Source organism: Apostichopus japonicus, chromosome 14 (genome assembly GCF_037975245.1).
Source record: "Apostichopus japonicus isolate 1M-3 chromosome 14, ASM3797524v1, whole genome shotgun sequence".
NCBI lineage: Eukaryota > Metazoa > Echinodermata > Holothuroidea > Aspidochirotida > Stichopodidae > Apostichopus > Apostichopus japonicus.
Genome location: NC_092574.1, coordinates 9670289 through 9694558, shown reverse-complemented (window position 1 = coordinate 9694558; position 24270 = coordinate 9670289). Strand labels below are relative to the sequence as shown.

Below are 24270 nucleotides of genomic sequence, written 5' to 3'. Positions count from 1 at the left end.
CTTAGACTATATCTATGGACTCCAGAAATATGTAAATTGAGACTTTTTTACTAGGGATACAGCATTTGAAAATAAATTTCACACAAAAAAAACTTCAAAATGATGAACTCAAAATGCAGTGCAGCTCAAGTTGCAGAGTCTGTTAACTGACATGCTTGTTTTTCTGGTTCATGTTGCTGTTTGCAAAGAAATCGGCGCATGATATTTCATTTTGATCTGCTCGGACGATCGCCATGAATGGGTGCATCGATGAAATGACAACTATTTTATTGTCAAACTGCAGAGTGACAAACAAACGAACGCAATATGATTTCCAACAGAGACTTGCAAGGAATTTGTCTCGGTATCTTATTATATTCTTAAACATCTCGCATTCATGACTCCGTGAAGAATGGGATGAAGCATGCTAATAATCTGTATCCATGTTTTCTTTTACAATTCACTTACAATTCACTTAAAACTCATTCTGATTGAGTAGCAGTAGGTCACACTTATTTCAAACACGATACATTCTGTCTACAATATGCAATACGCAGTTGTTGTAATGAATAAAAAAAGTAAAAAATAGAAGTTATGACAGGATTTCTGTAGAAGCTCACTGGGTGTTTGGATTCATTACTTGACTACAGTTAATACTAGACTTGTTTCTTCATTCTGACCTTAATTAAGTAGAAAATGATCGATTGAAATTGAATCATGCCACCATCTTGTAACTATGGTGATATCTGAGATCTAAGTATAATTTGGAGCAAGGGAAACACCATCTGTTTACAACTATGGTGATACCGGACAGTATTTATTTTGAGATGAAAACGCCTCTTTTTAAGGTTCAAAAGCGAAAAAGTTTTTTAACAGAGAAAGATGAGCAATAACTGGCCAGCATGGCTGCAGCAGGACGAAATGCAATGATAATTGGCCAAAAATCTGAAAGCTCAAACTGAGAGCTAAAATTTGAAATATTGAAACAAATCTTGAAAAATCTTGAGAAAAAAATCTTGAAAAATTTGAAATCTTGAAAAATTTGAAATCTTGAAAAATTTGAAATCTGAAAGCTCAACAGGTTCACAAAAAGGCAATACTAAAAGCCACCACACGCGGCCACAATCTTGAGACTCCCAGGAGACTTAATATAGGGTCCACTCTTAAGTCAATGCAAACTAAAAGGGAGATATTGAGTTGTGACTTTTCCGTGGAGAAATTTACACGTGTGAGTCTGTAAAGATGCAGTTCATAGATTGAAAAAAATTGCAATCATTTTCACGACACGGTACAAAAACCGGCTAATATCGTTCTTCATGTACTTAAAATTTATTTTCTTGTTTATTTTGGGAATGTTCTACAAAATATAAAACATCTCTCTATAACTCCCTCCTTTGTTTCGTATTTTTTCTGCGGTGGTGTTAGGGGGGGGCGGGGTAATAATAATTAACCAGAAGGTAATAGAGTTCCTGAAGTAAATAACATCTTTAATAACAGACTTTAATCAACCTATCTTCACATTTTGCCCACAGAATCTAACTACAAAACTTGTTTTACGCACAGCATAATCGCTAAGTTACCAAGGTATGAATATTACCTGGCATTGCAAGATGGGAAACTTCTACTCTGTGTGCTCTCATGAATATTTAATATTTAAATGAACCATGTACACCATGAAGATGATATTATTGCAGTATGTGCCTTCTGTCTGTGCATTGTCAGCATAATATTACATGAACGATTTTAACAGGGATATTCAATTTCTGTTATATAAATAATATCATCATAATAATAATAAATTTTACACTTAATATTAAATACTTCACATATTCTTATAATTGACAGCCCCATCTCAATATCTTACCCAGGGCTATTAAACTTGAAACATGGTTGATTTTAATGTTGCAACCTATTTTGACTGGCTTTAACACTCCCTTGCTCACAGTAGGTTGTCTGTGGTGTATATCATCATAGTAGACAAACTTCAAGAGCTTTACTGCCCTATTATAAATCTTCTTGTTGATATGACCTTTAAAAATGTGATACATTTGGAATTTTTGCTTATTAGCTGTCAAGATTCATTGTATTTGTCATTTAGCCTTTGAAGAAGATCCTGCTAGGATCGACACGTCAGGCCAACTTACTTTTACAAATTCTCCTACACAGGCTCTCAAGTGGATAAGCAGTTTGCTAACAGTTTTATTTGATTTTTATTAAGATTCATTGTAGTTAGAATTTCAGAAATTGCAACTCCTAATTTGTTCTGTGGATAAATGATTGAGTTTCATATCATAAATCCCCCCTCCCCCCCAAACAATTTTTTTTCCCAGTCCTCAATTGCAATGAAGACATCATTCACTACACTGTTGCCAGATGCCTTCACATAAATTTGTTAGAAAATGTAAATGGTATGAGGATATGGCTTTTGACCTTTCAACGCAAACCCGAAGAAAATAAAGAAATTCTAGCAATTTTGTTTAATAAGCAATCAAAAAACCCGACACCAGATTATCCCTTTAAAAGCGCTTTCAAAGCCTTAAATGGCTTTACAGAACTAAAGGGGCTTATTCCAACCCAAATTCAAACACTACAGGAGATATTTTTTACATAGCCTTTACATTTACTTACGAAAAAGTACTTAATTATTAAGTTATAATTAATTGACACATGTTATCGCTTAAATCTGGATTACATTACCCCATAATCACTTATTCCATCCTTAATTCAAACACTACAGGAGATATTTTTTACATAGCCTTTACATTACTTACGAAAAAGTACTTAATTATAATTAATGGACACAAATTAACTAGTAAAATCTGGATAACATTACCCCATAGTCACATTTTTGAAATTTATCTTCTAGACGTAATATCAAAAAAAATTCAATGGGAGCTTTGTCCTTTTTCTTTCTTTGCTTTACTTGAGTTTTTGTAAAAATAAAAAAAAAATAAAAAAATGATTGATTGATTGTACTTTTTGGTAATGTAGTGCTGTTCTGTAGTTAAAATATAAGGTGAAGCATCATTCGGGAAAAACATGAAAAACAGAAAATGTTGCAAATTTTATCGAAGTTCGCATATGATTATTAAACACCAATATGGACCAATGTAATAGCAGCAAAAATTCTGACATAAAATCAGTGTGAATCACTGGCAGGCTTTTCTTTGGGTACTTTGTACATATTTTGATGAGGGCATCAAGAAGGGGTGTACAGGCTTAATTCACTGACTGACTGACTGACTGATACATCGATTGCTTGAGGTATAAAGTTATTGGTAAATCGTTGGACCCTGTGTTTAAAGCAAAACCCTAAGAAATGCTGAGTACTTCAACAATGGCCAGAAAAAAAACAGTGTCAGCAGCATTGCATCCCTTTGCACCACTCCCATATTTAAATGGTAACAGACAGAGTGCGACATACTATTGCTTGCATGCAGCCAAGTGCTTTGATCTGCAGAAGAATGAATAGAAACCCTTCACCGACAAAACACTACCTTCAAAGCTCCTGCGTCCAAGATGTGGTGAACCTCTTCTCCTGCACCTACAAATGCCTGTAATTCACAAAGTCAATGTTCTTGACAGTCAACTACAGTGTTATCTTGGGTAGAAATTAAAACAAGCAACTAAGTTTGGATTCTTTATCTCACCTTACCCCTGCGGCTGTGGGTGAGATGAACGCAAGAATTTGAAGGGGGTGAAGACTCGTGCAGAAAGAAACCTCTAATGCCGGTAATCTGACCTACTTTCGAATGAGGTGTAACAGAAGTGTTAGACACCACCATCGATCCCAGAAAATACACACACAGCTTGCTACCAAGGGTAATTAGACACTAGTGTACAGTCAATACATGCAGCTGCGGTCAATACCCACAACACAGTGTACATAGCAGCTTGGACATCTCAGGTCCAGATAAAAGATGACAAGGTATCATGTTTCATTACTCTCAGCATTTTGTAGGGACAAGAAGAAAACTTCACTTGCAAGCAACGGAAAGTTAACTTTTTTCAGAGGGCGGCACAAGGTTTGGGACGAGTCTTCAACGCCTTTAAAGGAGCTTTCAAGGGTACAGTTTTTTCTTGAATGCTCACAACAGTACACTCGGTGGGTAAGTAACCTTATTTACTTTACATCTGCAATAAGATTTATTAGCATATGAGAAAGATGTGATTTCATAGTCTGGGTCGAGGGGAAGGGAGAGATCTATACATTGTACAAATGTTGTACATCACAGCTGAATATTTAAACGAGTTATAAACTTGTTAACTGAGACATCTTTTAAAGAGCTACGGTTCTGTTGTATCGTAAGAGATATATTCTGACCGATAAATGGGGTGGGATGTGAAGGGAAAAAGGGGGGGGGTTGGAGAACGAGATGCTTACCAAGGTTGGTAGTGTTAGGAAAGCGGTGTTGTGTTGAATACTAGGCAGTGGTGTATTGTGGTTCTCTGTGTCATCAGATATGGCATCGCTGCCTGTACTGGTGCTGCTGGTTTGTCTGTTCACAGAACTATGCCGGAGAGAATTAATTAGTTAGATCAAATTCATTTGTAAGTTTGTAAAAAAAAGCTTCAAAAAGCTTCAAAAGAATTAGAGACCCATGCTGGTTAATTTCAGTTTAGAAGCCATTCCCATTTACCAGGAAGGGGGCACCAAACACCTTTGATGGAACCACCCAAATTTTTTCGCTCTTTCTTTCCCAATTATTTGCATGTTTTGCATTTCAAACTTTTGTAGAGAGAGAATTTATACTGAAGGTCTTCAAGGGTTTCAGCAATTAAAAACACAACAGATAACTTCCAGGTATGGGGTCATACAAACTCCTAGAAATTACTCTTTTTCAAAAACGAGAAAAATGGTGACTGACACGAACAAGGCAGTGCACCATCCATTGGGAACTCTTGTATGCAAAACATGCACTTAAAATGTTTAGTCTGAGGTATTAAACATGCTACTGCAATGTTAGGACATGCAAGGCATGCTGAATTTACCCCCAAAAATGAAATATTATTCATAAATAGAATGCAAACGTAAAGAAACATAAGAAGAAATTGTTCAAAGAAAAAAAAAAAACACTTATTATTTCATAGCAAAGAATTATACATGTATGTTTCAGGCCATCTGATTCAGTAAATTTTTTTAACATATCAATAAAGGCAGCTGTTATATATATAGCATGAAATTGTGCATGTGGTGAGCCATGGACTATGAAACTGATCATATATACTGATACTATTATGGAAACTTTCCTGAAAACATGGCTGGTAAAATTAAGGGAAAGCAGCTTTGATCATAATAAAAATCTGAAACTCCTGCAAGGTCTCATAAAATAAATGATATATATCATTTTGAAGGGTAGATGTATCAACCGTACATAATGGGCTACAACCGGTCACTAATTTCTTTCTTTACTTCAAAAAAAAAATTACCAGTCAGTTTTCTGTTCTGACTTGACAACAACGTGAATTATAACAGACTTTAAAATTCATTTCCACCTTGCAAGCTCGTTAAGTTAGTTTTGCTCCGGAATTTGGTTTAAATATTGTTTTTTGATATCGATACAATGCAATTCCAACACATGACAAATGTGGGAAAGACACATAAACCCCCTGGTTGAAGGCATGATTCTTTTATCAACATATGAAAAGAATAAATGAATTAGATTATTAAGATCTTTAATATTCAAATCTGTATCACTAGTAGGGAAACCTACTCTCACTTTTTTTTTTTAATTTGATTCTTTTTGATATTACAGACGAGTATAAACAACACTCTTTTGAGAGCCCCTTAGCTTAGTATTTCAGAACCTTTAGTCGGACAAGCTATTAATTTGTTGCAAAGCTTGATGAAATTCCTGAGATTAATTCATAATAAAAACATATGTTAATGCAAAAGACTACATTATTGGTGGCTATTTGTCTGAAATATTTCAGGGATAAATTCCAAGCATACACATTTTTTTCTCTTAACAAAATGTTAATAAACATTGCTCCATTTTGTGTTTTTTTAAATAAATTTCCCAGTCAAGTTTTCATTGTTGACTTTCTTTAATGTGATAAAATATCACCTGCACCTGGTTTGGTTTGACTGACAAACTGTAGATTGGTTTTGAATTCTCCAGACGTGTAAATCAAATCTCCCTCTGACATGTTCATCATATATATTTGATAACTTTTAGAAATAGTCTCTAAAAACTATTATGTATGGTTTTCTGTTTCTCTGTATCAACATCTTAATATGTATCTTTTATGTAAAGTAGAATCCATTAAAAGTGGAATTTCGTACCATCCTTCTCAGCAGTCAATTTTCAATTCAAACAGTGAAAAAGAAAGAGGATATTCATGAAGTTGACTAATTCCGTTTTCACATTCTGACTAAAACTATTTTTTTTTAATGAAATGTATCCGGGCGAGAAAATAAAACTGAATATGATAATTAATTTCGCTATACTTTCACATTTATCCCTTCGAACTGCAAAGGTTGACACACTTTGAAGGTGCGGAAATTGCTTTTGGAATTTTGTGCCTCAAAAAGCAAAATGCTAATATCTCTAACATAATTGATTCAGTAGTTTTAACATTAGATGTTATTAAAGGCAGACAGATTGTGCAGTTGGTGAAAAGTGCATTAGAGTTTGTATCTCACTCCAGAGACAGGGATGGAATAATAATACATATATATCTCGGCAACAAGATTGGCGATCTTTTATTTATTGGAAGAGTGAGGCCAGATGTTCCTTAAGATTGTTTCAAGTCATGCCAAAGTGTAAATCAAGATGAACAATTTTCTCTTTGAGTGGGACACTGTGACTTTCTTCAATGAAAACATGCAGAGACCCCACACAGTGCCAAAATAAAGTACTTTGGAGGTAGTCAAGTACCTAGTAGGTCAAGCTGCCCAGTCTGCTTCACTCCCTTAGAGGGGAAATGTTCAAGGCCATGGTGTGACCTCATTCAGGCAAATGGTGGTCATAACAATAGAATAATTGTCTAGGAGTTTAACAAAATTGTACCTGTTATTCAGCGATACGGAAGCCACTCTTGTTGCAGACCACACAGTGGTGTTGGGTCTGGTAATCTTGATGTTAGCCGGACGCTCTGGGTACTTAACACTTCAAAGTAAAGATGACAGTTACATAGCATGCATGAATGAATGATGACACATTATCAGAGGAAAGCCAAAATCATAAGACAAAAAAAAAGAGGAAAATGATAGCCCAAGTTATAAAAATACACTTGAAAAGCTCAAATGAAAGGATGTTAATGCTTGGAAATAAAGTATTTAATTTATACTCAGACGACAGAAGAGCCTGGGTAGCCGTTAGCATCATTTAAAAAAGATATATCTGAACAAGGAGTCCCTGGTTTTGACCAATCAAAATAGGCTACACTAGTGAAGGACATTACAACCCAACCACTAATATCAGACTATATCGGAAAAGCGAGACAAACTTGTCTCCCGAAAGGTCACAGATCCTTGAGCATACGGATGATATTATAGAACCAGTTTGCCATTAAGCTTGGTATCAACTGATATAGTACATTTGGTAAATATCAACAGCATCGAGACAGGTTTTCTCAAATTTAGTCAGGCCTAAAGTTTACCGCCATATTTAACGACATTGTCAAAATCGAATTGTAATTTAGTCTCATTTTCAGTAACCTAGACTGAAAGCCAGGTAGTTTCTTAGCCTTTATGATGAAAAATTAGTTCTTCCTTATAGCTCGCTGTCTACGCATTTCAATGTCGTAGGATCTACATGCTTGGCACATAAAAAAATAAATAAAACAACTTTAATTCTTGTACCAAAAGGGTTACGACATTTACTGACTGACTAATAAGACAGAACTGACTCAATCTATGGCTTTCTGACCTAATTCATTTGTAAGTTCATGCCATATCCTGTTTCCTAAGAAAACCAAACAGCTGTCAAAATGATGACACAACACGTTTGATTCTATGGGAACTACGAAAGACTGCCAAATAATTCACCCTGCATTTTAAGGTTTTACCAGTGACTTTGGTTTCACATCAAACATCTGCTCCTGTTTTCTATTATCTCAAAGATTAATCCAGGTACTAATCTATTAATCCAGGTACTAATGTATTATCTCAAAGATTAATCCAGGTACTAATCGAGTACACACACACCTGCAGGGAGATTTAATGCATGACATTCAATACTGGATGGTCTGAGATTATAGCTTGATATTATCACCATAATAAGCATGAGAAAGCAAAAACAAGAATATATGTATGTATAATGAAAAACTGAGAACAAGCAAAGAAGAATATATAGAGAACAAAACTGTTAACAGCGCCTTGCTGTGAACGTTGGCGACACATTTGGAAAATACATCACAAGATTACATGTCTGCCTATTAGCTAAACACAAATATAAAGTCACCATGGATTAAAAACCAAAATATTAATAGAGAAACCCTGTGTTAGCAAACATCAAGTCTAAAAAGTGGATGAAATATGTCAGATTTCATATAAGTACAAAAGAATAGTATAAAGACAAATACTTGATTTAGTGCATGAAGTATTCAAGCATTTATCATGTATGGAATATTCAAACATTTATAATCTATGAATGATTCAAGTATTTATCATGTATGACGTAAGAAAGCAATACTTGATTTAGTGCATGAAGTATTCAAGCATTTATCATGTATGAAGTATTCAAGCATTTATAAACTATGAAATATTCAAGCAATTATCATGTATGAAGTATTTGAAGTATTTAAGAATTTATAATCCATAAAATATTCAAGCATTTTTCAAGTATGAAGTATTCAAGCATATATCATGTATGAAGTATTCAAGACTTTATAATGTATGAAAATATGCGAGAATTGATCATGAATGAAGTATCAAGCATTCATCATCTATGAAATATTTGAGCAATAATTATGTATGAAGTATTCAAGCATTTATCATGTATGAAGTATTCAAGACTTTATAATGTATGAAAATATGCGAGAATTGATCATGAATGAAGTATCAAGCATTTATCATCTATGAAATATTTGAGCAATCATTATGTATGAAGTATTCAAGCATTTATCATGTATGAAGTGTTCAAGCATTTATCATGTATGAAGTGTTCCAGCTTTTATCTTGCATGAAGTATTCAAGAATTGATAATCTATGAAATATTCAAGCATTTATCTAGTATGAAGTTTACAAGCATTTATCATGTATGAAGTATTCAAGCATTCATCATGTATGAAGTATTCAAGATTTATAATCTATGAAATATTTGAGCAATCATAATGTATGAAGTCTAAAGCATTTATCATCTATGAAATATTTGAGCAATCATTATGTATGAAGTATTCAAGCATTTATCATGCATCAAGTATTCAAGCATTTATCATGTATGAAGTGTTCAAGCATTTATCATGTATGAAGTGTTCCAGCTTTTATCTTGCAGGAAGTATTCAAGAATTGATAATCTATGAAATATTCAAGCATTTATCTAGTATGATGTATACAAGCATTTATCATGTATGAAGTGTTTGAAGTATTCAAGAATTTATAATCTATGTAATATTAAAAGCAATTATCAAGTATGAAGGATACAAGCATTTATCATGTATGAAGTGTTCCAGCTTTTATTGTGTACGAAGTATTCGAGCATATCTATCATGTAAACATACGAAAGATGGATTTGCAATTGTTACATCATGATCTTTGCATGTCCCCACTGAACGCACCATTACCTCCCCTCAGACTTAGTGAATCCGTCCTTGTATTCTAGCATAGTTTACATGTACTCTTAGTTGTATTCACGGATTTGTAGTCGTACTTGTGCACAGGGCACATCTGGTGTGTTTACTACTGCAAAATTAAGTACTAGTATTTGTGTTTATAGCCTTGTTACGGGTACTCATACCAATGGGTATTCTGTTGAACTCCTACTACAAATCTCCTTGTGTTCCCCTACCATGCTACGAATGTAGGAGGGGGGGTGGATTCTAGGGATCCTAAGCCAATGCTTCTTACATTGTTTTTCAATATGAATGCTAATCAGGACGGCATATAATATATTCAGCCCTCTTTTCAACCAATTGAAACATTGGGGGGAACTCTGGCATTTTTAACCTCATCACAAATATTTAGAAATAAACCAAACTTGCTAACATCTCGTAATTGAGGAGATGATCACAAGTTTTTAGAGTCCTCAAAAGTCGAGTTAATATTTAGTAAAAAAATTCCCAGAACTGATTTTTCATGGACTAAAACTCCACTACCACTTCCTTTACCATATTACCACTTTTTGTTATCGGTAAATTGTCGAACAGTCGAACACGTTTGAGATATTTCTGATACATTTGCATGAGAGTGAGGCTGCATGAGAGATTTAGACTGCATTGCTGCGACAAAATTTAAACTATTAAAATTGTTTTAGTAAACTGGTCTGTTGTTTCTGAAATGTATCAGAGGTTTTTGATATATCTTATATTCTGAATATATATCATGAATTATGAAATTGGAAAATGAAAATCATTGACAATGATAAAATATGAAACGTGTTAAGTTTACTAGATTTGAACTACGCAGAAAATGTTCAATAAATACGTTGCTATTATATCACATTTGTTTGGATGTAAGTTAATGATTTTCATGTAAATCTAGCTAAAGATCTATTGATTACAAAGCGTTCAAGAAAGCAATGGATCAAAGCAACAGTTAGAGCAGATGTGGAACTGAGGTGATGTAAGGTAGGCTATGACGTTACCATGGTAACTGTAATTCAGCAGAACGTATGACAATGTACATGCATGGGAATGAGCTAACAGTGACAGACTTGTGGACAGTTCCATACGACATTTAGCTACCTCCTACCACATTCTGCAAACGGCGTACCTGATCTCAACTAGTCCAACTAAGTTTATATCTTGAACATTACATTAACAATTCTTGGATTTTTTTTGGGAGCTAGTCAGTAGTCGAGTTATCCCTAAAGTAGTAAAGAAGTTTAACTCCTGATCGACCTCGCAAGAGGTCCTGGGGGGATAATAGATTTTTTATCAAAGAAAAGACGTTTTTTTTTTTTTTTGAGGATCAGTTGTCTTTGTTGAGCCATGGAATGGTTGATAAGTGAAGTATCGTCAAGTTATTTAGTTATCATATATTTATATATATACATAAACACACACAGAGGTAATTGGTCGAACAACTAAGTTGAAGATTTGGCAGATGATTTTACAGGCAAGCAGTAAAAAACCAATTTCAGAAGCAGAAATCAATCGGAAAAAATAAATCGCACTACAGTGAACGCTTGCAAATGGGTTCCCACAAGTTTGTTACAACCCAATTATAACCAATCCAACTCTAACCCAATCCAACCCAATTCCAACCCAATCTCTCTACCACAATTTTTGTCATTAAATTTTCGAAGCTTTAGGTACATAGAGATGGCTACCAAACTAAAAAGGTCAGTTGGTTAGAGCGCTGTTGCCTCTTGTAACGCAGAGGTCACTGATTTCAAATTCCCCTTCTAGCCATAAATTTCATTGTTTTTTTTTCCATTGTCTAATATTCCCAGTCAGTTTTTTTGTTGGCACTATTCATTAACTTAATAAATTCTTATCTTATCTAATTCTTGCGCTTGTAACCGAAGTCTACATCTGCTTATCGATCATTGCACATCTTCCAAGGGACCAAAGGTTATTTTTAAATCCATACTCGGTTTTGAACTTTAGATGACACGGATAAAAAGGCGATTTCAGAATTTTAGTATTAATTAAATTGTGAAGCAGAGTAAGTTTGCTTTATGAAGCATTTTTTTTTCTCTTTCTTTGTCTATTTTGAGCTCAAAGAGAAAGTTGATGACATGCTTAAAAGAAGGACTCACTGAGCCCAAAACATGGTTTTTCTGTTTTCTGCTGAACTGCTAGAAGAAACAAAACATAGGAGGGGGGGAAAATGAATAAATATTTCAAAAATATGGCCTTGGGCAAACTCAATATTGAATTGAAGTCACTACAAACTGTGCTATGTTGTATGTTTCATTCTTTTATTCATTCTATCATTTCTATGAGGAGAAATTACATTTTAGAACCCCCCTTCCCCTCCCCCTCCCCATCCCAAAGAAAAATGGTTTTAAGGCAAAGGATGTGACTTCTGGCTCAGATTGACATCTCACTACGGTGTTTCGAAAGTCAGTCGTTAAAGCTGTACACTTTTACTAAAGATAACAATGTTAGACAAATAGCTTATTGATAAGAGACACATTCTAGCTATCGTTTAGCGATTCAACATTAATTCACTCATTTAAAAAGAGGGAAAATGATTTTTAGTTAAACCTAAACTTTTGATCACGGTTTTATTATCTAATACCGAGTTAATATCGCTTTCATGACTCAGTTACGAACATGATCTTCAGAACTGTTTCTCAGTATTAAAGTTTTTCACTTATTTCATTTCTTAACTTCATGTAGGACAACAGTATGTATATGACACAGAATGTTAGAGATATAATCGTGCCGATTTTGATCACAGTGTCGTCCACCTTTGATTAATAAACCAACCTTTTGCTGTGCTGTGGCGACGTGTGTTTACTCTGTTTCCTCTCTGGTTTACTTCCCGTCCGAGTTGCATCGTAGTACGAACAATACGCTTGCTCTATGACAGGCGTTTCTAAATGACTCAGAAGCTGGTCGACCTGGAAGCAGAATGGACAAAATGTTGCGCTACTTTCATATAAAAATTTTTTTAAAAAATTGTACCGTTACACTTAATAAGAACGTGGGCAACAAAGCTGGGGTGTATAGGGAGTCTTCACTTACTTTCTGATAAAGTGCCCCATTTCATACATAAACATTACTTTTTAATGAAAGAAAAAATTAAACTTTTCACCTAGTGAAATTAAAAGAGTGCACATTATCCATTTCCTGTTAGGTCATTCAAAAGTGCCCTTTAATTGTTTAATAAGTGCCATCTTGTCGAAATATTTAAAAAAAAATTGTTATTTGTGAGGGGCTCCTTTGTTGAAAAAAAACCCCATTAAAATACCAGAATTTATAGTATGGAATGTATGGAAGACTCATTTTGTACGAAAGGTTTTGAGGTAACTTTGTGTTTTGCCCTCTCCAATCAAGTCAGTTTTCCTTTTGCACTACTTAAAAGTCTGTAAGCCCCTCCTCCACCCACCCACATTCCCACCCCCCACCCCCCCCCCCCCCCCCGGATTTAATCCTCTTCTGTCACCCAGGCTTGATCAGAATAAAGAATTATTGTGGTACAGATGCTTCTAGTCAAATGATATTGTTTATAGTTTATTCTGAGTAGCTCTCAAAAAGTCACACAAACTCTTCTCTTCAAGTTATCAAGATGGCTTTTTCAATGGTAAGATCCACTTTGGAAATAATTACTCATTTAACTAGACAATGTCTCACAAAGACATCTTCATTTTACTTAAGGGAGAAGTTTGAGATGATAAATCATTTTATTATTATTAAAGTAGCAAAATATTAGTGAGTATAGTTGACATCATAAAAAAGCTAATTTCTCATGTTTGCTTGTGATGACTCAAGAAAAAATAAAATAAAAAGAAGATGCAATTGTTTAAGATGAATCAGTTGCATAAAGACTGACAAGAACATTTTGACAAAGTTCTAACACTGAAAGAAGGAAAGCGTAACTGTTATGAAATCTACTTATTTACTGCAAGAAGTCTGTGTCCTTAAGGGGCAATAACCAACTTGTTTCATGCGAGATATCGCAAACCAAGTTAATAAGAAAAGAAGCAAATTATGCAAATACACAATGGCAGTTATTAACCCTACTTTTTCCTTGACCGCTTGAACTTTGACCTTCATTTCAGAGACCGAGCGACCGTCGGCTACATCCCAGAGGTCCTGAAGTTCTTGGTATACTTCGGGCGTCGTAGAATGAACCTGTTGGATGATCTCTTGTCCTTGTTGACAAAGACTCTTAGAACTGATGAAGATGATATTAAAGAGCAAACTTAGGAAAATGGATATTAACATGTATCATGGAGATACAACACAAATTATGCGAGATTTCAGAGACATTTTGTACAGTAAGACTGTCCAAACCACTTGGGTTTCAGCTGTTTATCTCCAGTATCCTGATCATACTGGACATTCCAACTAAAAGGGTGTGAATACTGGCGCAAAAAGAAACGTCTAATGCCGGTAATCTGATCTAGTTTCGAATGAGGTGTAACAGAAGTGTTAGACACCACCATCGATCCCAGAAAATACACACACAGCTTGCTACTGTCAGTAATTAGACACTAGTGTACAGTCAGTACATACAGCTGCGGTCAATACCCACAGCACAGTGTATAAACGATACAGCGATGGACATCTCAGGTCCAGCTAAAGATAACAAGGTATCACGTTTCATTACTGTCTGCATTTTGTAGAAAACAAACAAAACGTCACTTGCAAGCAACAGAAAGTTAACTTTTTTCAGATGGCCCCACGCGGTTTGGAGCAAGTCTTCAATGCCTTTAAAGGATGACTTTAGGCACAAAACACTGATCTCTGTCCAGGACGTTGTAATTTCCAGACCACTTTTAAGGTCTGAGAAATGACCCTTGAAGTGATTCCTTGAAGTTCTTTACGAGTATAATTCTATCTACTTCTGACGGAATCTGATCAAACCACGCATGGAGTCATAAAGTCAAGGACGGAACTAACACACAGTGCATCATCAGAAAGATTGCCATTATCACTGGCCATATCCTACCTCTTGAATAATTCCCTTATGGGGGTGCCCTTCTAAGAAGTTTGCACCTGAAACGAACTAAAGGAGCATATAAGCTGGTTTATCGTAACATCTTGTTTATGCAAACTTTCCTCATTAACTTACTACTGTATCATCATTTTCTTCGTTACAGTTCAATATGACACTTTTTTAAAGGGGTTTAATTAAACCGTAAATACTTTAACAAGTGGTACCTAAATGAAATATGTTTTCTAAGAAAAGTATTAAATTAAAATACTGAATTGAGAAAAAATACCCTTTATTGCTTTCACTAGCGGCATGGAGAAGGCGACGTAAACCTCCATTCTTAAATTTCATTGTGTGGGCAGCTGGCGCCCCAACTGTCGTAATATCATATGATGCTTCTGTAATGTAAAAAGATACAATCAAATTAATTCAAATTAATCAAAATTAGCGAGGGATGTGAAGTGTCTATCTCAAAATAATTCTGAGAAAAGAAAAAAGATTGTTGTTGCTGTAAAACATGCCTAATAAATAAATGGAACACTCCAACTGGGGAAATAAGAGAATTAGTCTGGAGACCATCCAACCATAATGTGTAACAGACACACACACAAGTGTGTTTTACATTCAGCCTGAGGATCACATTGTTCCCAATCAAAGTACTCTAACCTTGAAAATAGATACAACAATAGAAGAAGTCTCAGAACTTGGTGATTCTTTTCCAAAAAAATATATCTGAGGACTTGATTCTTTTGTTCAGGTCCACAGTCTGATTGCAAAGCAAGTGCACAGGCCTGACCATACTGAATGATAGTATGTTATAGGCCTAACCATAATGAATCATAGTACATTATAAGCCTAACCATAATGAATCATAGTACATTATAGGCCTAACCATAATAAATGATAGTATATTATAAGCCTAACCTTTATGAATGATAGTACATTATCAGCCTAACCATAATGAATGAAAGTACATTATAGGCCTAGCCAGAGAGCTAATACTGTAAATCCTTTACTGATCAATGAATCATCAACCATATACATGATACTGACTCCCATTTATGGGAAGCAAATACGGTGAGTCTTTATCTGGGTTTTTTTATTGATAGAAAACACACCTCTTAAGTTGAGGTATGTTTACCTATATACATACATTGCCAGTTCTTTTGTCATATACTTAATGGAGACTATTATTTTCAACTGGCAATTTTTCTTTGGTTTAAGCTTTTTGTCTGTTCTGGTGGGAAAAGTTGGAATGCATTACAATTACAGTTCAAAGGAAACTAAACAATTGATCTCATACGACCATGTTCCATTATGTACATATTATGCTCAAAATAATCGTCACAGTGATACCACTAGGCTGTCAACCTTGACAATCCTACACTTATAGGGAAATATTGATAATTACCAATAAGAAAGGATATTAAGTTTTGAGGGAAGGTGGATACATTGGAGATGATATGGAAAATGAGGCCAATGTGTCTGCTTTGGGTAAGTAAATAGTTTGTTACAATCATAGAGACAAGACAGGTGAGAAAGAAAACAATTTTTTTTTTTTTGGGGGGGGGGGGTAAACTAACAGGGATCCCTCACTGACCTTTACCCCTTCCCTCTACCATGCCCACTTGCATGGTTTGAAGATGGAGGTTGGTGGCCACAAATTCCAAGTCCTTTTCACCCTTGTCGATGCTTTTCTTAAATTGAGATTCTAACGAGAGCAAAGACAGAGATACCAGTGAAGGTTTTTACAAGTGCAATGGTACGAAAGCTAAAGTAGAAGCAGCTAGCACACCATTAACTAGACAAAAGAAGTTTTCATTCTCAGGCGCGAGCCAGGAATTTGCCAAGGAGGGGCGAAAATGTAGGCAAACTATCAGAGCCGTAGATACGGCATTGCAAACTATCTAAGCGTAGCACCACCATGGGTTGGCGCGAAGCGTACAAGAAAATTTTGGCTGAAAATGTCTCCCAGATCGCTGGAAATGGCACTTCCCAGGCCTTATTAGTTTCATCTTAGCATTTTCTCTTTTGAAATTACTAGCAATATCATAAAAAAAAAAAATAAAAAAAATATGCTCAAGGGGGGGGCGGCTGCCCCCTTCGCCCCCCCTTGGCTACGCGCCTGTTTATACTACAATTTCCACACTGGGAAATGAGAGCACAAGCCAGCTTGCTATTTCATATTATGACTGATGTTTAATACCTCACCAAACTCAGTTTAACTTTGTCTGAGAGTTGAATAGTTAGTTACGTTTGAATTCCAGCCGAGTCGTCACGGACGATAGTCTCGGTTTCATAGGAAGGTTTTCAACCTTTATTTTTAAGAACTGAGAGAGACAATACAAACTGCCTGTGAGTGATTAGTTTTGAATTGCAATAAATGTATAATTTTGAGGAATTAAAAGTATTTGAAAGGCTTGCAGTGATGTTAACATAAGTTAGCATCTGTTTGCTAATAAGTTTGCTGTTTGATCGATGCGAGTCTGTGATCCTTGCAAACACATTAGAAAATAAGATGACAAATCATGGTACTAGGGTTACTTCTCCTTTAAGTTTAATCATTACCAAAAAGAATATGGTATAACCGATTATTATTTCTAAAGGTTATTTAAAAATATTTGAAATTAGTCATAGCTCAGCTTTCAGTGGATATGCTCTAATGATGTTTAATATATATATATATATAGGTTAATCCATGACACTTGAGAAATCAATCAATTTGCAGATTATTTGGTTACATTCTTCCCATAAAAGAATATCTTTACTTAGGTACGCTATACTACAGTACTGATTTCGCTTAACTCCCGTTAAAATTCGTTGAAAGAAAAATAACCGAAATTCTTCGTTTTTCATCGAAATTCGGCGATTTTTATCGATTTTTATCGTTTTTTATCGAATTTTATCGATTGGTTATCTCAGTCATTTCCTTCGTGGAATTTTCAACGGTACGTTGAAATTCTTTTTTAAACGAAATAGAAGGTCAATTTGTGGTTACACGAAACGTCGGAAAACGCGTAACTTCGTTTATTAATATCAGTTAGACTTTAGTTCAGTCGTTTGAAAGAGGGAATATTTTCGAAAGCATTCTCATGCTTATATGAGTAGTAACACTCAAAGAAACGTGTTATTAAACTGACGGGGGACGTTTTCTGACTGTGAACCCCAAACACAGTGACATAAGTCTTAACTTCGCCAGGCATTTAGAGAGGTTGCAGTCAAAGCTATGTACCACGAGGCACCCTTCCAAATAAGTTGAAGTTCTGTTTAACCATTTAAATAACAGTGAATGGACATATAAACTTGGTTTACTTGCAGAATACGAAAAATAGTTATTTCTAAGAGATGTAAATTTGTTTTTTTATGAGAGTTGAAGTATGAAACTTTGTTTCCGAGCGAAAACATGTTACTTGAAGCAAAATAAAGATGCCCCGCCCATTCTGCGAGGACGCTTCCATTTTTCAAAAAGGCGTTTTCTCTTTTTATTTTTTCTATTTTGTTTACATTTTAAACATGAAAATTATTTAAAAATATGTGAAGAACTTAGTAATGTACTGCAAACTATCTATAAAAAACAGAAAAACGATGTTTTAGGCATGAATAATGTGTTCAATATAACTCAAGTAGTAGGCCAATAGTCATAAGCTCATGATAGTGTCGTCAATTCGTTTTCCCAGTTAATATTTGTGACATATATCACCCGTGTACATCGATCAATGGCATGTTGAAATCCCGTGTGAAAATATGTTGACCCAAAAGACGCAAATGGTCGTTCTAGAAAGTACCGTCATAACATTAACAACACAAGGCCAGTTTGCTCTCTCAGGTCTGCACGTGTACAGCCATTTTTTTCACACATGGTATTATGCTGTGCATGCATTGCGGGCGGGATTGCGGCAAACATAAAAGAAAATGAATGAAAATGAAAAACTTACGATATTTTTCACAAATATTGATGCTTAGATAAGTGCTTCCTCACAATCAACGAGCCGCCTTAAAATTCGCTCCGCTTACGTAAAACATCTATATATATAACACATGGAAAAACCCGAGATTTTACACACATAATTCCCACTGACATTGGTCACAGAACATAAGTAGGTCATTGAACTTTGCCCAAGTTCATCGCACCATGGGAACAACACAACAGATTGAACATGATGTTACATCTCCCGCCATCTGGACGCCGAGTGTAAATTTTGATGTTATATGCAAATTATGAATGGTACTGCGCAGCGCGATTAAAACTTAACCTATTGCGACACAAATTTTGGCTGTTGTTAAATTAACTTTTGTATCTAATGTAAGGTACTGTATCATGTATGTGACACAAGAGAAAGAAAATGAAATCGGAGGCTGCTCAAACCAGTTTCAACTTGATTTTTACAACCCATCGCACAACACGTGCGTGTGTAATTTGTTTTCTTAACATGACTTTTAATAAGTAAGCAGGAAAGGTGGGTAAGTTTACTAATTTAGGCGAGTTTTTGTTAAAAATCTTGTGATAGATAGACAAATATATTGTTTTTTTCTTCAAAAGTTACGATGCTGCCGAAGGCCGAGTGATATAAATTCAGTGATCTGAACTTCTGAACACCACGAATACTGATCATGTGTGTTATTCTTTTCAGCAATTATTACACGAAAGGTTTGCAATATTATTGGGCCTAATTAGTAATTAACATACATTGATCGAGTGTCTTGTTGCCTGAATTGCTACCTGCTGGGGAAAAAACCTTAATTATTGTACTCATTATGTCCTATTTTCATTAAAAGTCGAGTGACCGTGCGTCGAAAAAAACCGCGATCGGGAAACGGCGTTTAAACGTTAAACCGACCGGCAGGCGATACGGTGAAACGGTTAGCGAAATATCTGTTGGGTCACACCCTTACTTAAACACACACAAAAACCAACGAGGTAAATGAATCTGGAGGAACTATCACACAGTAAATACGCGCGTACGCGCGTACCATGTATGGAGGGTCATGTGATGTGTTCCAGGGGGGTACTAATATACTACTCTCCCTATTACGCATGATGATTTCACCCAACTAGTACGTAAATGTGTTTGCGTGCTTAGAGCAGCAGACGACACCCGTTACCTAGCAATAACCGTGCTTGTAGCCTAACGTGATAGCTATATTCCCGTCGAGCAGCATTAGGCTCTGTTCCATGGAGAATTCCGTGGTTGCACTGAACTAAACATTTCCCCACATTTCCCATTTCTACATTCACTTATAGCGTGTAGTAATAACGTTAGGCCATATGAGACAAAGCTTGCCCCTAGAGCTGTATTAATAAGTAAGATTATGTAGAAAGTCTGCCTTCATTGAAGAGAATAAGGTTGAACGTTAGCATATTAGCACTATTTCGTAGGCCTGAAGTACCAGTACCTTCTTATGCCGTTAGTTCTCATGTCCGAACCGACCAATCTTTCACGAAGTCACTAACATTGTTCTCGAACTGCTACAGAGAAATATCAGTATAGTACCACCCTGGAACACATCACATGACCCTCCATACATGGTACGCGCGCACCCAATTGACATGAATCCTCCAGATTCATTTACCTCGTTGACAAAAACGACCTTATTGAATGAAAATATACTAAAAACCATATCGCAAAAACACAAAATCGCATATAACTCGAAAACGGAAGGAGATATCGACTTTTGTCGGCAGTATAGGGATTTCCTAAACCGAATTTTGATGCGCTCTATCCACCTGTGTCATTTATGAGCTTCTCTGACGTAAGCTGCAGTACGTAATTTCTCTATACCAGTTCCGCGAAATTTATTTACTGTACGCAATAAGCATCGTTCGCTATGTTTTCTTTCACAACGAATATTCAAAGTTGTGCTCCACACGCTTCACAGATGTTGTTTTATGTCGTTCATTTTCAATTCTACTTTAAAATTACCTTTTTGGAACGATGCATTGCATGCTTTATTAAACATTCCTGATTAGTAAAACTAAGGAAGGATATTCAAATATGTATTATTTTCATTTGATATGATTTTATGAGCTGTTCCACTTGAAAAACGATGATAAAACCGAAAAACAAAAACATTTACTTCTCATGTGACGCATACCGGGAGACTCATAAAAACTCCCCCTTCTCATTAAATTAAATGTACATGCCGTCAGGCCAGTTGAAAGCCGTCAGGCCAGTTGAAAGCCCTCCCTACTAATGTTTGATCAGCTCTTCCCAATATACAATACTCAAATAAGCAATGAAAATATATTCATTTTCCACAGATTTCTACCCAACGTGGGCCCCAAAGTCACTGCTTTATTTTCTTAGTAGTCATGGATACAATTGTTTGCAACTCTCTTGCTGGCCAGGTGTTTCAAGTTTTAATAATAGCACGACTTCTGATTGGTTCATTCAAGATAAACTTTCTATCCCTGCTGGATTGTTCTACTTATAATATGAATGAATATTTGGTTTTCAGGTAACATCCATTCCATTACGAACAGTAGGGGTAAAATAATGTTTGCTTCTAGAGGCAGCCAGCCAAAGGTTCAGATAAATACTATGCTAATTAACAGATGGTAGGCGTGAATTTGACAAAGCCAGGTTTATGATTGGACTAAGCCTCTCAAAAAAAGTTTGGTGGTGGGGATATCCAGGGTAGGGAATACACATGTTAGCAGCAAACTGCAGGTGGCCCAGACCCAGGCTGCGACCTAAATACCAGGGCAGTCCATCTGCATTCGCGGGCAACTTACAGTAACGGGTTAGGGGGAAAATAACAGGATGTTTTTTTATTTTTGCGTGCATTGAAGCTGGGGGAGATTTTTTGTACGGAATGCGCTCTCAGAAAAGTTTGTTTAGTGAGTGATGTTCCGTAGTAAACGGTACTGTAGTACGTCAAGTAACACAGGAATTTATTGGAAATAAAGATCTCTTTGATATCCAGCTACGACTGTTTCATTGTGGATATTTTTTTTATTTCTAGTTTTTCTGACGCTGCGTTCCTTGGTGAGCTAACCTAAACTTATCTTAGTTTAATACTAGCCTATAACTTAAGAGTCGTAGAATGTGCTTATTACGATCGATCAAGACTAGTTTTTATTATCCTAGCCAAATCATTTTTCAAACACCTAGTAAAGAACTTACTCTATCTACAATCAAACTTTTGTAACATTTGTAATATTCCTCTACTGTACAACTTCTGGTAGAGTCTGAAAACGGCTGTAGTTAAACTAAGGATTCAACGCAAGTCACAACCTTGATATGTCTAGAATAGCCTTTGCGGTTTTTGATCGCGATAACTTTCGTGGAATTTTCGTTGAAACTTCGTTGACAACCCGTGCCCGCAGTAGTCTAAATCTTGTCAACGAAATTATTCGTTTTTAACCGATTTTCAACTTTTTTTATCGATTTTCAACGTTTTTTATCGATCGTTGATTTTTTTTCAACGGGAGTTAAGCGAAATCAGTACTGTAAGATCATTTTGATATTTCTTTGTTGTACCTGTACATAATTTTGGAAAGATATGATCTGAGATATACACTACGCCTCAATATCCCCCTTGCCCCCCCCACCCCTCCCACCGACCCGGCACACCGACCACCTCCTACAAGAAGAACGAAACCATGACATTGAGTTTGATCAAACCTTTGCTTTGTAGTTTTCGGACATATTCCAGTACTTTTGAGTAATCGGTCTTTAAATCGAAATGCACTTCTACCACAGCATCTTTGGCCCTCTCCCATTCAACAGCCATCTGACAAAGCCAAAAAAAAAAAAACAATAACTAATGAGATGAGAATATGGGCTTTATTTGTTAATACACTATTCACATTGATCCCTTCTAATGCTGAATTATAATCAACCATTGCACACAACCGTTATGGGCCAGGAAAGGGATGGGGGGGGGGTGGGTGGGAGAGGAGATGGGGATACTTTACAGCGGTAATTAAAGAAACAAAACTAAACTGGTTTTAAAAATAAACAATATCTTTCGTCGAGATCAACTTAACAAATCACTGCTTTGTACAAGTTTAATTACTTTACAACTATTGTTAAAACATGATAATTATTGTTATATGGGTCTTCAACTACACGGCTGGCAACTGACAGTCGACCAGTACCGACATTCATAGATCACAAAGTTATTTTAGACTGTATCTACTAAGAGTATAAGAGCTCAATCTAGGGGGTATCAGAGCTCCATCTAGGGGGGGGGAGGGTTATGAGAGCTTAATATAGGGGGGTGTGAGAGCTCCATCCAGGGTGGGGGGGGGTATGGTTTCCACACTTTTGATTTGATTTGCCTTTTTGTTTTCTCTTCTCTTTCTTTTTCAATCAATAATCTTAAAATTCTGACCTTTCCAAGTTTGACAAGCTGGTCCACTATTTTGGTCTCTTCTGCTTTGTACAGTGATCTAAACAGAAAGACAAATAAAAAAGATATTGCACATCGTATGAGATTAGAGATGCCGATCAGTGCACATTACCATAGAGTTAAACCATTTGCAGAGAAATCTTGCCAGCCGCTTGGACATGTGTAATGCAAGTTTATTTCAGGTTCCGAGTGAGAGAGACCTAACTGCCGATCAAGCAAGTTTCTCATTTCAGGGCTTTTGCTTATTGTCTCACGAATCTTTAGTGGAAATTGGAGAAAACCATGGAGATATAAACCCAACTTTAAAGGAGATGCTAACTAAAGATGAATTGTCACACACAGGTATAACGACCTTGATTTGAGCACATCAAGATGTCGAATACATCTGTCTATATATATATCTATCTATCTATCTATATCTATATATATATCTATATATATCTAACTATCTATCTATCTATATCTATATATTTATAAATATATATCTATATATCTATATTTATCTATATTTATATATATATATATATATATGTATCTATCTATATATATATATATATATATATGTATCTATCTATATATATATACATATATATATATGCAAGACCAAACACTTGAGCAAGTCTAACTTTATTAATTCCTTTGTTTAAATCAATGAAAAAAGCAATGCTTGCATATCATATAAGCTTTGAAATATGACAGTGTTCAAAATTCACCAAACCCACTGTCAATAATCACATAAACAACAGTTATTTTGTCACATTGAGCTGGAAAACTAAAACTGTACTTCCTGGTGGGCACAATGACAGCATCCCACACTGGACAAGCATGACAGCTATCTCAGCTCTAATAACATAGAATTGAAACTATGTACTTCCTGGTGGGTGCAATGACGTCATCCCACGCAGGAGAAATATAGCAGCTATCTCAGCTCCAATTACATGGCATTTTATCTTTGATCTTTTGTCAATATCAAAAACATTTCTTTACATTTTAGGAGATGTTCAATCATCACCAAGCCCCCTGGATCATGCAGTTCTGTAGATATACAGAAAGTTGCTCCCTAACATGGGCAATGTTTAACCAGCGCAATAGTATAAAAAGCCCAAGTCACATCAGCCACAGAATCTAGTAAAGTCTTACATCGGCATCGGTAGAAGAAAGGTTGGCAATCTTATGTTCCAAGGACAGAATAAACAAACACTGAGCTCATCACAAAGTAT

The 24270-nt window shown here is 35.6% G+C and overlaps 1 protein-coding gene across 11 annotated transcripts in view; it reads right to left on the bottom strand.

Annotated features, from left to right (window-relative positions):
• LOC139980042 (inositol polyphosphate-4-phosphatase type I A-like) overlaps positions 1-24270 on the bottom strand; it is a 71605-nt gene that overhangs the window by 10717 nt on the left and 36618 nt on the right. For 3 of the 11 annotated variants that reach the window (XM_071991398.1, XM_071991399.1, XM_071991402.1), the window contains 10 exons: positions 23033-23090; positions 22321-22429; positions 16296-16406; positions 14985-15093; positions 13780-13933; positions 12523-12656; positions 11847-11885; positions 6993-7091; positions 4364-4490; positions 3477-3533 (listed from right to left, as the gene is read on the bottom strand). In XM_071991398.1, the coding sequence (XP_071847499.1) occupies positions 3477-3533; positions 4364-4490; positions 6993-7091; positions 11847-11885; positions 12523-12656; positions 13780-13933; positions 14985-15093; positions 16296-16406; positions 22321-22429; positions 23033-23090 (997 nt within the window). The remainder of the gene's footprint in view (positions 1-3476; positions 3534-4363; positions 4491-6992; positions 7092-11846; positions 11886-12522; positions 12657-13779; positions 13934-14984; positions 15094-16295; positions 16407-22320; positions 22430-23032; positions 23091-24270) is intronic. The other 8 variants (XM_071991400.1, XM_071991404.1, XM_071991405.1 and 5 more) reach the window with 8 other exon arrangements.